At 43.6% G+C, this 13,988-nt stretch overlaps 1 protein-coding gene across 1 annotated transcript in view; it reads right to left on the bottom strand.

Annotated features, from left to right (window-relative positions):
• The window catches only part of USP11 (ubiquitin specific peptidase 11), a 368,572-nt gene that overhangs the window by 42,516 nt on the left and 312,068 nt on the right, over nt 1-13,988 (bottom strand). Inside the window, exon 16 of the mRNA XM_069209659.1 lies at nt 9,706-9,776. Within this exon, the coding sequence (XP_069065760.1) occupies nt 9,706-9,776 (71 nt within the window). The remainder of the gene's footprint in view (nt 1-9,705; nt 9,777-13,988) is intronic.

Here is a 13,988-nt window from a genome sequence, read left to right on the forward strand (position 1 = left end):
GGATGGAGAACCCTTTCCTGCTGCTCTGACCGAAGATCCTCCCAAAGGGGCAGTCTGATCTGAAGATCGATGGCCATGCTTAATCGCTCAGGATATCAGATCCTCGGTGCCCAGTCCTGAGCCACAAAGATTACTTGGACCGGTAGTTCTTGAGAACTCTGGGTAGAAGTGGTATGGGCAGAAATGTGTACAGGAGGCCTGAGTTACACTCAAGACGATACGTGTCGCTGAGCGAATGCCACCTTACAAAGTCCAATACCCAATACTGCTGACATTATGCATACTCTGCGGAGGTGGACAGATCTAACCAAGGCTCTCCCCACCACTGAAAGAGATCCTGCGCCACACCCAGAATGAGACGCCATTCGTGATAGACTAAGCACTGGCGATTGAGTTTGCCCACTCCGATGTTCAGAGAGACCCCCAGATGTTCAACTACCAGGGAAATGCCCTGTTGTCCCAGCCATGTCCAGAGCTCTTGAAAAAGGGTCCATGACCCCACGCTGCTTGTTAAAGTAGCACATTGTAGGGGTGTTGTCTGAACAACTGCACTACCTTAACCCTGAGAGAAGGAAGATATGCTTTAAATGTTAGCCTGATCGCCCGGAGTTTGAACAGGTTGATGTGGAGTCTGGACTCTGCTGGAGACCAGATGCCTTTTGTAGGAAAGTACCATCTTTTTGACAGTTACCCCTACTTTTTGCCTGTCAGTGTGTTTTGACTGTGTTCACTGGGACACTGCTAACCAGGACCCCAGTGACAGTGCCCTCTACCTCTTAATTTGGTTACTTATGACTTAGCACACCCTACAATAGGCATACTGGTGCCCCCATGTAAGTCCCTAGTATATGGTACCTAGGTACCCAGGGCACTCAGGCACCAGGGGTTCCCCATGGGATGCAGCATGTATTATGCCACCCATGCAAAATATGTCTGCAGGCCTGCTATTGCAGCCTGTGTGAAAAGGTGCAGGCACTAAGTCACCCCTATGCAAGGCCCTCATAGCCCAGAGGGCAGGATGCAAGTACCTGTGTGTGAGGGCACCCCTGCATCAGCATAGTCTGAATAAACCCCAAGGTATGACCCGAATGAACAATCAGCCTCACCCACTGACCCTTTTTTATTGACTCCCCTATGGGGACAAAAAGGGAAATTCTCCCATCTATATGCTGAAGCACAAATGCAAGAGGGGGGACAGCTGCGAAAAGTCATGTTTTTGATTATCCTAGGAGCATGACTGGGGTGTGTTTCTCATCAGATTTTCTGAACTCTGCTAAGCTACACACTGCTATGAAAGAATATGGTTTAAAATGTCCCTTAAGGCAGACTGGGTCTATGTCTGGAGCCCTGTACTACTTTTCTAAACCTGGCATGAATAAACGTACCGTACATCATCTTTTCATTAATTTTAGGCCTTCTGACGAGACAAATCCAGAATTAAAATCGACTTACTAACTTTATACCTCAGTCCCTTGAAGTGGTACTGAAAGCACTGTTGCTCTTACCAAGACAGCGGAGGATTTTCTTTTTTTTTTTTTTTAGCTGCTCTCTCCTTTAGTGGGTGGAAAGGAGTCTGGTTGGACCGGACACTTATCAACTTCCATACGAATAACGTAATCAGCGCATTCTTATGGACAGAAACATTTGACAATATGCCCTTTTTCACCAAGCCAGAGTAAGCTGAACCAGAAAAGAGTCCTCGTCTCCCTTACTCTTATTAGTTGGCAGGATTATTTTTGGTACAACTGAATCTAGAGGGTGTTCCCTTTGAGGCAAAGGGGGTGGAGGTTCAGTTGGTGGCAGAGGTGGTGGTGGTGGGGAAACAACATTAAAATGTTCATCAACTGTTGCATTGCCACCTAAAATGCAACAAGTACCTGGAACATAGGCTGTGTATAACCATGGCGATGCTGATAAGTGTTGATAAAAATTAGCCTCATCATAAATCTGTAGTTGATCATCATAGTCTTGAAAAGTATCCTCCTCATCCATTGTGATTCCTTCATATTCTGGCAAATAGACTTTCAACACCATAGGGCTATAACCAAACTGAAGCTTCCAGGTCACTGCATTCACCTTCTAAGTCCATTAAACAGATGGGAAAGTGACTGAATTGCAAATAACTATCAACAACTATATTTTGTCTTCAATGGGTTCACCATTTATGTTGGTGGGGAGGGGGCTGTCATCAAATGGAGTTGACGTCAGGCGCAAGGACATTCTTGGTGCCTTGGTCAATGTTGGGTCGTCAGTTGTAGCTGTCGTTGACATTGCCCTGATTATCAACGTAGATGATGGTCTGGTCAGTGATATTGATGGATTTTTCAATGTCGATGACATCAGCTGGATGGTCTAGCAAGCTCAATCATTATGTTTGGAGGGTTTAACTGTGGAAGCTCTATACTTGTGTGATGAGGTGGCTGCAGGCACTTCAAGTTGAAGGTCCATCTGAGGAAAATGTTTGTTTTCTTTTTAGCACCACCTTCATGGAAGTGTTTGGAGGAGCATTTTTCACTTAATCTTCCCCAGAAGAGGGATCATACTCTGCTCTGAAGAATGGGCATCCTCCTCTGAAGGAGGTTATTTTTATTTTTCCCATTAAATAAAAGGCCAGCCTCCTTTAGTGTTCTAGATGGAAAAGTACTACAAATGTCACAGCACAAGGGCTTGTGTGCTGGACAGAGGCAATAAATACATTCATCGTGTGGGTCATATATCTTTGGACCACAATATGAACAGGACTTCAGAGATTTCTTCTTTCCTTGACCCATGGTAATATCTGAGTATAGATGAGACGCCCCCCTGGGCCCAGAAAGGAAAATGTTCTCTAAAAACAACTTACAGTACTCAAAACGCTGAAGACAGGGCTGGCCAAGTCATGGTTTAGACCAGAAAAAGTGTCAGAATAAGGTCACTGAATAGTTAAAGCAGACTATCAGACCCTACCATAGATATCTAAGCACTGGTGGCCTCAAGGGGTGCAGGAGAGAGACGGCACTTTCACCTTTCAATCATTCAAGATTGGGTTACTTCAAATAAAGTGCGCTATTAAACATATACTGTTGATGCCTATAGCCATTTTAACACTGTGTACTGCTATTTAAGATTAACAGGGATTTCCAGCATGATGAATGATTCACACGTGAATATATGAATGTGTTTTAAAAAAATATATTTTTATTGATTACAACAAAACCAATTAACTGGTACTGCAGTCACCAACAAGAGTCAGTCTGTTTCCAGCTTGACATTGAGATTGGATTGATTGTTGACTTCACTGCCATTCACACTCCAGTCTCCTAACCTCTTTCCCAGCCCGTGACATGGCTTGGGAATGGCAGTAGTCAAATACCCTGCTCTACAATCCCCACCTGAATTTGCTGTCTCTGGTGGCCATTCCATCCCTGGAAACCTCCCAGGAGAATCATTTTGGGGCCTGCCCGAGGGGGAACCCTGCAACCTCCTCTAGCATGGAAAGGATTCCATCCAAGTATTGCTGATGACTGGGGCATTTCCAGATGGATGTATCCAGTCACCTCTGGGGGCTCCACACCCTGGGAACTCAGAGCTAGGGATCCGACCAATTTTCCACAGTCTATGTGGTGTATAATAGACCCTGTGTAAATAATGAAATTGGATAAGCTTTAAGCGTACTGGTGTCACTAGTTGTTTGAGTGCCATTTTAGCATCCTAACAGTCATCATCTTGCTCGCCAACATCTGAAGCCCATTTATCTCTAAGGAGCTCCATAGAGTTGGGTTTATTAATAATAAGAGTCTTATACCATCTTGATATACCTTTTCGACCTATTTCACCCATTGTGAGTTTGTGTTCCAGAGGAGTACAGTTATGTGGTGGGGCTGGTTCTTTTCGTAAACGTTCTAAGGAGTGCCGTAGCGGTAAGAAGAGAAAGAACTGGTATCAGTGCATGGAGTAGTCCGATCGCAGTTGGTCGAATGACAGCATGTGTCCCTGTGCCCACATGCGGCCCAATTTGGAGACCTATTTTATCCCAGTTCTGAAAGCCCTGTAGCTGTAACGCTTGGTACAGCCAGGTTTGCTGCCACAGTGTGTTTCCATGATGAGACTCCCACACCACCCCATCAATGTCACAGCTTTATGCCATCAGTCCATGGGAACGGCAGTGACTAGAGGTACCCCCATCAAACAGTGTCTCGAGACATTTGGTGTGGGCCACCCATGCGAGTCTCCCCAACAGTACCAGTTAACTTCAGATTGAAGCTTGTCGAACCATTTAGGCAGCAATTCTTCTGGGTAGTTGTGAAGAGTGTAAATAAGTTGGGGAAGTGCAATCATTTAAAAAAAGGCAATACCTCCCACAAGGACTAAATGAACAATTCAGTGCTGGAGCACTCACTATTGTTGGCCCCTGCGGTAGACCATTAATCAGATTTTCGAAAAATCTCAACCTTTGTCCAAACCTATAGATCAAAAGGTCTCCAGCCTCAGTTTACCTCTTCATTAACCTATCAGACAAAGAGCTTAGACTGAGTAAACTAAGTTAAGAATCTTTTGCTGTGCAAAATATGTAAACAATGTGAGGCTTTGATATGTGTAAAACAAACATGCAGAACTCAATCATGTACTCACTAATGTTCAGTGGCTGTCATTCATTGCAAAAAAGGACCGTCTTATCTCACTTAGAAATCTACTTTTTGTGGTGAGGTTCCTCATGAACCAGGAACGCTAGGTACTCACATGACCACAGCAGGTATTTTGTCATATTTTCAGCTGTGTTCTGTCATCTACCTTTTCCTAGTTAAGTCTGCACTGAGGTGGAGCCAAAGCTAATTTTACCTGTTGAGACCACCAGAGAATCCCTTAGGAGTAAATTATCAGGCTCAGGTGCTTAAAATTCCTCTTTTGTATTTTCGTGAATGGACAAAAGGAAAATGAATAGAGACCATCAAAAGTGGGGGATTCTGAAGTCAGAACTACTGGATTTACCAATGGTTGTGACTGAAAAGTAAAAAAAAAAAAAAATTCTGGCTGTACTATTCAATTTCCTTGGTGATTTATCTAACCTGCGGAGTAAGGCTCTGTCATCCGCTTAAACTATATGATGGGCCGGAGTCCAAAGTCAGATGAAAAACATCACTATAATCTGGTCTTTATAGTTCATGTTGTTGATGTGAAGATGCAACCAAATTTCTAAGGCATTCCATAGATGTCCATCCTTGGGTTTATACTGGATTATCCCCTTTGTTTTCGTGGATGTCCACAGGTCGTTCATCCCCCAAGTAGTCTATTTCTTGGTATGCCGCTCCTCTATGGGACACTTCCCCATAGCCTGGTCTTCTGAATGAATTACATTACTTGCCATTTTGTGCCTTTGCTTCTCTGATCTATGCATATTATCAGTTGGTGTTGTAAGTCATAGAATTGCTTGAGGAGGCACATGATGTAGGCCCCCAGCATGTCAGTGCTGTACATGCTTTCAGAGGAGTATCTAGAGTTGTTGCCAGTAGTTGCGGGTAAAGCGTCTGTAGGAAGTTGGCTCTGTATGTGCTATTTCAAAGTAAGGAATAGCATGCACAGAGTCCAAGGGTTCCCCTTAGAGGTAAAATAGTGGTAAAAATAGATAATACTAATGCTCTATTTTGTGGTAGTGTGGTCGAGCAGTAGGCTTATCCAAGGAGTAGTGTTAAGCATTTGTTGCACATACACAAGACAATAAATGAGGTACACACACTCAGAGACAAATCCAGCCAATAGGTTTTTATATAGAAAAATATCTTTTCTTAGTTTATTTTAAGAACCACAGGTTCAAATTTAACATGTAATATCTTGTTCGAAAGGTATTGCAGGTAAGTACTTTAGGAACTTCAAATCATAAAAATTGCATGTATACTTTTCAAGTTATTGACAACTAGCTGTTTTAAAAGTGGACACTTAGTGCAATTTTTACAGTTCCTGGGGGAGGTAAGTTTTTGTTAGTTTTACCAGGTAAGTAGGACACTTACAGGGTTCAGTTCTTGGTCCAAGGTAGCCCACCGTTGGGGGTTCAGAGCAACCCCAAAGTCACCACACCAGCAGCTCAGGGCCGGTCAGGTGCAGAGTTCAAAGCGGTGCCCAAAACACATAGGCTAGAATGGAGAGAAGGGGGGTGCCCCGGTTCCGGTCTGCTTGCAGGTAAGTACCCGCGTCGTCGGAGGGCAGACCAGGGGGGTTTTGTAGGGCACCGGAGGGGACACAAGCCCACACAGAAATTTCACCCTCAGCGGCGCGGGGGCGGCCGGGTGCAGTGTAGAGACAAGCGTCGGGTTCGCAATGTTAGTCTATGAGAGATCTCGGGATCTCTTCAGCGCTGCAGGCAGGCAAGGGGGGGTTTCCTCGGGGAAACCTCCACTTGGGCGAGGGAGAGGGACTCCTGGGGGTCACTCCTCCAGTGAAAGTCCGGTCCTTCAGGTCCTGGGGGCTGCGGGTGCAGGGTCTCTCCCAGGCGTCGGGACTTTAGGTTCAAAGAGTCGCGGTCAGGGGAAGCCTCGGGATTCCCTCTGCAGGCGGCGCTGTGGGGGCTCAGGGGGGACAGGTTTTGGTACTCACAGTATCAGAGTAGTCCTGGGGTCCCTCCTGAGGTGTTGGATCGCCACCAGCCGAGTCGGGGTCGCCGGGTGCAGTGTTGCAAGTCTCACGCTTCTTGCGGGGAGCTTGCAGGGTTCTTTAAGCTGCTGGAAACAAAGTTGCAGCTTTTCTTGGAGCAGGTCCGCTGTCCTCGGGAGTTTCTTGTCTTTTCGAAGCAGGGGCAGTCCTCAGAGGATGTCGAGGTCGCTGGTCCCTTTGGAAGGCGTCGCTGGAGCAGGATCTTTGGAAGGCAGGAGACAGGCCGGTGAGTTTCTGGAGCCAAGGCAGTTGTCGTCTTCTGGTCTTCCGCTGCAGGGGTTTTCAGCTAGGCAGTCCTTCTTCTTGTAGTTGCAGGAATCTAATTTTCTAGGGTTCAGGGTAGCCCTTAAATACTAAATTTAAGGGCGTGTTTAGGTCTGGGGGGTTAGTAGCCAATGGCTACTAGCCCTGAGGGTGGGTACACCCTCTTTGTGCCTCCTCCCAAGGGGAGGGGGTCACAATCCTAACCCTATTGGGGGAATCCTCCATCTGCAAGATGGAGGATTTCTAAAAGTTAGAGTCACTTCAGCTCAGGACACCTTAGGGGCTGTCCTGACTGGCCAGTGACTCCTCCTTGTTTTTCTCATTATTTTCTCCGGCCTTGCCGCCGCAAAAGTGGGGCCTGGCCGGAGGGGGCGGGCAACTCCACTAGCTGGAGTGTCCTGCTGGGTTGGCACAAAGGAGGTGAGCCTTTGAGGCTCACCGCCAGGTGTGACAATTCCTGCCTGGGGGAGGTGTTAGCATCTCCACCCAGTGCAGGCTTTGTTACTGGCCTCAGAGTGACAAAGGCACTCTCCCCATGGGGCCAGCAACATGTCTCGGTTTGTGGCAGGCTGCTAAAACTAGTCAGCCTACACAGATAGTCGGTTAAGTTTCAGGGGGCACCTCTAAGGTGCCCTCTGTGGTGTATTTTACAATAAAATGTACACTGGCATCAGTGTGCATTTATTGTGCTGAGAAGTTTGATACCAAACTTCCCAGTTTTCAGTGTAGCCATTATGGTGATGTGGAGTTCGTGTAAACCAGACTCCCAGACCATATACTCTTATGGCTACCCTGCACTTACAATGTCTAAGGTTTTGTTTAGACACTGTAGGGGCACAGTGCTCATGCACTGGTACCCTCACCTATGGTATAGTGCACCCTGCCTTAGGGCTGTAAGGCCTGCTAGAGGGGTGTCTTACCTATACTGCATAGGCAGTGAGAGGCTGGCATGGCACCCTGAGGGGAGTGCCATGTCGACTTACTCATTTTGTTCTCACTAGCACACACAGGCTTGTAAGCAGTGTGTCTGTGCTGAGTGAGGGGTCTCTAGGGTGGCATAAGACATGCTGCAGCCCTTAGAGACCTTTCTTGGCATCAGGGCCCTTGGTACTAGAAGTACCAGTTACAAGGGACTTATCTGAATGCCAGGGTGTGCCAATTGTGGATACAATGGTACATTTTAGGTGAAGGGACACTGGTGCTGGGGCCTGGTTAGCAGGGTCCCAGCACACTTCTCAGTCAAGTCAGCATCAGTATCAGGCAAAAAGTGGGGGGTAACTGCAACAGGGAGCCATTTCTTTACAGCGTCAGTCTCCAATGTCAGAATAAACACATTGCAGCCAAAGGAGTTGTGGGATTTCAAAATGTTAGGGGAGAGTTACTGACACACAATCCCTGATCAAATACAATGTCTACATTGAATCTTTTCATGTCAAAATATACTCCGATGGTGAACCAAATCTCTTATGCCACTGAAATCAAATGATGAGACCAAGTGCCTTGATGTTATGTCACACCAACTATGGTACAGATGTCGACATTATCAATCTATCTTGGCATTCATTAATCCAGTCCTAGACCCCCAGTCATCCCTACTCAAAAATGGTAGGAGGACTCATGCCTTCTAACTCTTTCACTTGAAGATGATCAAGAAGGAGTATTTTTCCTGGCATCTGCCAAGCTCTTGCAGCTTCGCTCCAAGGCACATTGTTCCCAGGTCCCCAAAGACTCCCTTGACAGACATCACACTTCTCAATTGCTGGTGATCTGGGATGCATAAAAAAAGCAGGCACTAGATATATTTCTAAGGCTCTTTCTGCAACAACCATACTGGCACAAAAAGCCAGCATGGTGACTAGAGAATAGTAGATGAGATGACAAGCATTGATGGATTGAGTACCTACCTTTGAAATGTGAAGGAAATGTAAGCTAGATATCACAAGGGAAACTGCCTAAACAGCTAGATGTCATGTGGCTCTATATATATATATATATATATATATATATATATATATATATATATATATATATATATAAATAATTTATGATCAATTAAAAAAGGCAAGAGTTTCCTCTGATCCTGCTTGACTGACTTCACTGGGCATGACGTGCAGCTTCTAGAATTAGTTAACTTAGCTTTTCTCACATGTTCAGGCTTAAGCATAGGACCACCATTCTCTACTTTTCTTTTTTTCTTTTAAAAGGCATCCCATAAGTGGCATTTTGGAGAAAGTTTGATTTACTTACCCTTCCATTAAAACAAACGGTGCCTCATTGAGCCAAAATAGTGCCTCATATGTTTTTTATTATTCTATTTTCAAACATGAAAATGAGCAAATGTAAAAATAGGTTTAACAGAAATGAACTGTACACATGCAGGTAAATGTGTTAGGATGTATTTGGGAATGATAGCCCCTTGATGCAAAGCAGCAACTCCACATTTGCAAGGTATGTGGATGGAACAGAACTCAAAGTGACTTGAGTTAAAAAAAATAAAATTAAAAAAAATGTCACTATAAGGGCAGATTTCTGGTGAGTCAGTCATGACTTCAGCTAGAGATGAACACTGGATACTTGTGAGTCTTTGTTGACTTTAATGTCGGTGACAGAGCAGTTGTGCCTGGGAAGCAGACTGTGAGGAACTACCACAATAGATACTTCTCTATATAGAAGAGGTACCTAGAGCACCTGCCTTTTTAGAAATATCTCACTCTGACTCTTTCTGCTTATTTTGGTTGTCTTCTAGAATGGCTCCTTGCAATGTTTCCTTTATATTTCATATCACTCACAGATGTAATTACTTGAAAATAAACTCACCTCAGCCTCCACCTCATCATAATACCTTTTCTTCATCTCAGGATTCCAATCCAGGGCGATATAGGGCTGAGCTGTAGGAAAAAAAAAGAACAGGTGTGAGTCACACTGCTGGTTTTGGGATGCCATTTCACATACCTCTGATCTATCTGCCACTCTGCATTTTGTGCAAACACATTGTTTTCTTTTTACTGAGAAGGTAGATTAATAAAGAATAAATGCACAACATAAAAATGAGAAAAAAAATAAAGAAAATAGCAAGAACAAACAATATACCTCAATAATAATCTACATATTGTCTGCTATGGAAGCATAATTAAAGCAATGTTGCGATCTGAAATTGGAGGTAATCAAAAGTCACAATTACAAAAACAAATGAAATTTAAATCAAAGGCCCCAAATTGAATTAAAATAGTTTCTGACCAGGCAGGCCTTCTGCATATTGACCAGCTGCTTTAGGTTCATAAATTTTAAACCATTTATCGATGCAAGGCACATTCGAATTAACCAAATTTGAGCGCTGCACAGTCTATTAATGAATAAAGTATATAAACTGAGAATATCTACACAAAAGTGTCAAATCAATACGAAACTAAATGATCTGATTAGCCTGCGTCAGTCCATGCTGCTCCAGTCCTGACATTGCCTTAGTGACCCCGATCCAATACTCTTAAATGGTGAATTCTGCACACACATGTAAGTCATAAGTCTTGGGCTGTCCACAAAATGGGCATTTCTAAATGGCCTAACACACACACACACGATTAACTTAATTGGTGCATAATATTTTTAATGCCTTGATCTGTTGAAGGCGAAGATTTGTGGCTTTAAATGTCTTACTGCTCACCTAAATTTTAACCAAGATAATGTATTCATTAATATTAATGCCAAGTATTGCAGACCATTCAGAGGACAGCTCATGCAACCCAATGTGTAACAAATCAATACAAATTCTACATATATCTCAGATACATTTTGCTTTGAGACGAGTAGAAAAGCTTGATTTCAATGTTATCAGCTGGCAAGGTCGAGTTAGGAAAAAATTCCCATTTTGTAAATACTCAAAAGCAAAAGTCTGATTGCAATAAATTGCAGCCTCTGTGAGTCTAATGTTAAACCTTGCAGTGTCACATTAATATATATTTGTCCAACAGTTACTACTTTTTTTTGTGCCCATTTTTTGATTATAATGTCCTGAAAGACACCAGGGAAAGATAAATTACCCTCAAGGGAGTGTAACTGTTTATTAATTGAGTGTTCAAGATGCTGACCCATGCATACAAAGCCCTACACAACGAAGGACCAGCAGAAATCAACAAGCGCATGACCTTCCACTAACTGACCAGTCAGCTACATTCCACTTCCCTCTTCCTTGCAGACACCCCTGGATCCGCTGAGGCAACAGCAGAGGACGCTCCTTTTCACACATGGCGGCCAAAGCTTGGAACTCCGTTCCCTGCACCGGTAGACCACCTCATCACCCCAGCAATTCAGGAAAGATCTCAAGAGCTGGCTGTTCAAATGAACAGATCACCACGAAGCAGTTACCAACTCCAACGCCTTGAGACCCTCACGGGTGATTTGCCACATTTTATGAATCCTTGATTGATTGAATGGACTGTGGAAGAATTTGCCCCATTTCTCCCAAATGTACAGAATTTCCTTAAATAAACCCTCTTTGTACGTGTGTGTGTGTGTGTGTGTGTGTGTGTGTGTGTGTGTGTGTGTGTGTGTGTGTGTGTATATATATATATATATATATATATATATATATATATATATGGAAAATGTCACTTACCCAGTGTACATCTGTTCGTGGCATTAGTCGCTGCAGATTCACATGCTGTGCACATCCCGCCATCTGGTGTTGGGCTCTGAGTGTTACAAGTTGTTTTTCTTCGAAGAAGTCTTTTCGAGTCACAAGACCGAGGGACTCCTCCCATTTCGACTCCATCTTAGATTGTTTTCCCCGCAGAGGGTGAGGTAGGAGTTGTGTATGCTAGTAATAGTGCCCATGCAATGGAGTGAATACGTATGTACATAATGAAGTTTAATGTAATATATTTACAAATGTTCAAGATCAACTTCTAAACGGCTACAGGCTCCCGGGGAGGCGGGTGGGCGCATGTGAAACTGCAGCGACTAATGCCACGAACAGATGTACACTGGGTAAGTGACATTTTCCGTTCAATGGCATGTGTAGCTGCAGATACACATGCTGTGCATAGACTAGTAAGCAGTTATCTCCCCAAAAGCGGTGGTTTATCCTGGAGGAGTTGAAGTTGTTTGAAACAATGTTCGTAGTACAGCTTGACCTACTGTGGCTTGTTGTGAAGTTAACACATCTACACAGTTATGTTTGGTAAATGTATGAGGCGTAGACCATGTTGCTGCCTTACATATTTCGTTCATTGGAATATTTCCTAGAAAGGCCATGGTAGCACCTTTCTTTCTGGTTGAGTGTGCCTTTGGTGTAATAGGCAGCTCTCTCTTTGCTTTAAGATAGCAGGTTTGAATACACTTAACTATCCATCTAGCAATGCCTTGTTTGGAAATTGGATTTCCTGTATGAGGTTTTTGAAAGGCAATAAATAGTTGTTTTGTTTTTCGCATTAGTTTTGTTCTGTCAATGTAGTACATTAGCGCTCTTTTGATGTCTAATGTATGTAGTGCTCTTTCAGCTACAGAATCTGGCTGTGGGAAGAACACTGGTAATTCTACTGTTTGATTCAAGTGGAACGGTGAGATAACTTTTGGTAAAACTTTTGGATTTGTCCGTAGAACTACTTTATTCTTGTGTATTTGAATAAATGGTTCTTGTATGGTAAATGCCTGAATTTCACTCACCCTTCTTAGAGATGTGATGGCAATCAAAAAAGCAACTTTCCACGTTAAGTATTGCATTTCACAAGAGTGCATGGGCTCAAAAGGCGGACCCATGAGTCGTGTTAAGACAATGTTGAGGTTCCATGAAGGAACTGGTGGTGTTCTTGGTGGTATAATTCTCTTTAGGCCTTCCATAAACGCTTTTATGACTGGTATCCTAAATAATGAAGTTGAGTGCGTAATTTGCAGGTAAGCTGAAATTGCAGTAAGATGTATTTTTATGGAAGAGAAAGCTAGTTTTGACTTTTGCAAATGTAGTAAGTATCCTACTATATCTTTTGCAGATGTGTGTAAGGGTTGAATTTGATTATTATGGCAGTAATAAACAAATCTTTTCCACTTATTTGCATAGCAGTGTCTAGTGGTAGGCTTCCTAGCTTGTTTTATGACCTCCATACATTCTTGTGTGAGGTTTAAGTGTCCGAATTCTAGGATTTCAGGAGCCAAATTGCTAGATTCAGCGATGCTGGATTTGGATGTCTGATCTGTTGTTTGTGTTGTGTTGTGTTAACAGATCTGGTCTGTTTGGTAGTTTGACATGAGGTACTACTGAAAGGTCTAGTAGTGTTGTGTACCACGGTTGTCTTGCCCATGTTGGTGCTATTAGTATGAGTTTGAGTTTGTTTTGACTCAACTGGTTTACTAGATATGGAAGGAGTGGGAGAGGGGGAAAAGCATACACAAATATCCCTGACCAGTTCATCCATAGCGCATTGCCCTGAGACTGATGTTGTGGGTACCTGGATGCGAAGTTTTGGCATTTTGAGTTTTCCTTTGTTGCAAATAGATCTATTTGTGGTGTTCCCCAAATTTGGAAGTAAGTGTTCAGTATTTGGGGGTGAATCTCCCATTCGTGGATTTGTTGGTGATCCCGAGAGAGATTGTCTGCTAACTGATTCTGAATTCCTGGAATAAATTGTGCTATTAGGCGAATGTGGTTGTGAATCGCCCAATGCCATATTTTCTGTGTCAGGAGACACAACTGTTTCGAGTGTGTCCCTTCCTGTTTGTTTAGGTAATACATTGTTGTCATGTTGTCTGTTTTGACAAGAATGTATTTGTGGGTTATCATGGGTTGAAATGCTTTCAGCGCTAGAAATACCGCTAACAGTTCTAAGTGATTTATGTGAAACTGTCTTTGCTGAATGTCCCATTGTCCTTGGATGCTGTGTTGATTGAGGTGTGCTCCCCACCCTGCCATGGAAGCATCTGTTATCACGTATTGTGGCACTGGTTCTTGGAAAGGCCGCCCTTGGTTTAAATTTATACTGTTCCACAATTGAAGCGAGATGTATGTTTGGCGGTCTATCAACACCAGATCTAGAAGCTGACCCAGTGCTTGTGACCATTGTGATGCTAGGCACTGTTGTAAGGGCAGCATGTGCAACCTTGCATTTGGG

The sequence above is a fragment of the Pleurodeles waltl genome, chromosome 10, assembly GCF_031143425.1.
Source record: "Pleurodeles waltl isolate 20211129_DDA chromosome 10, aPleWal1.hap1.20221129, whole genome shotgun sequence".
Classification (NCBI taxonomy): Eukaryota; Metazoa; Chordata; class Amphibia; order Caudata; family Salamandridae; genus Pleurodeles; species Pleurodeles waltl.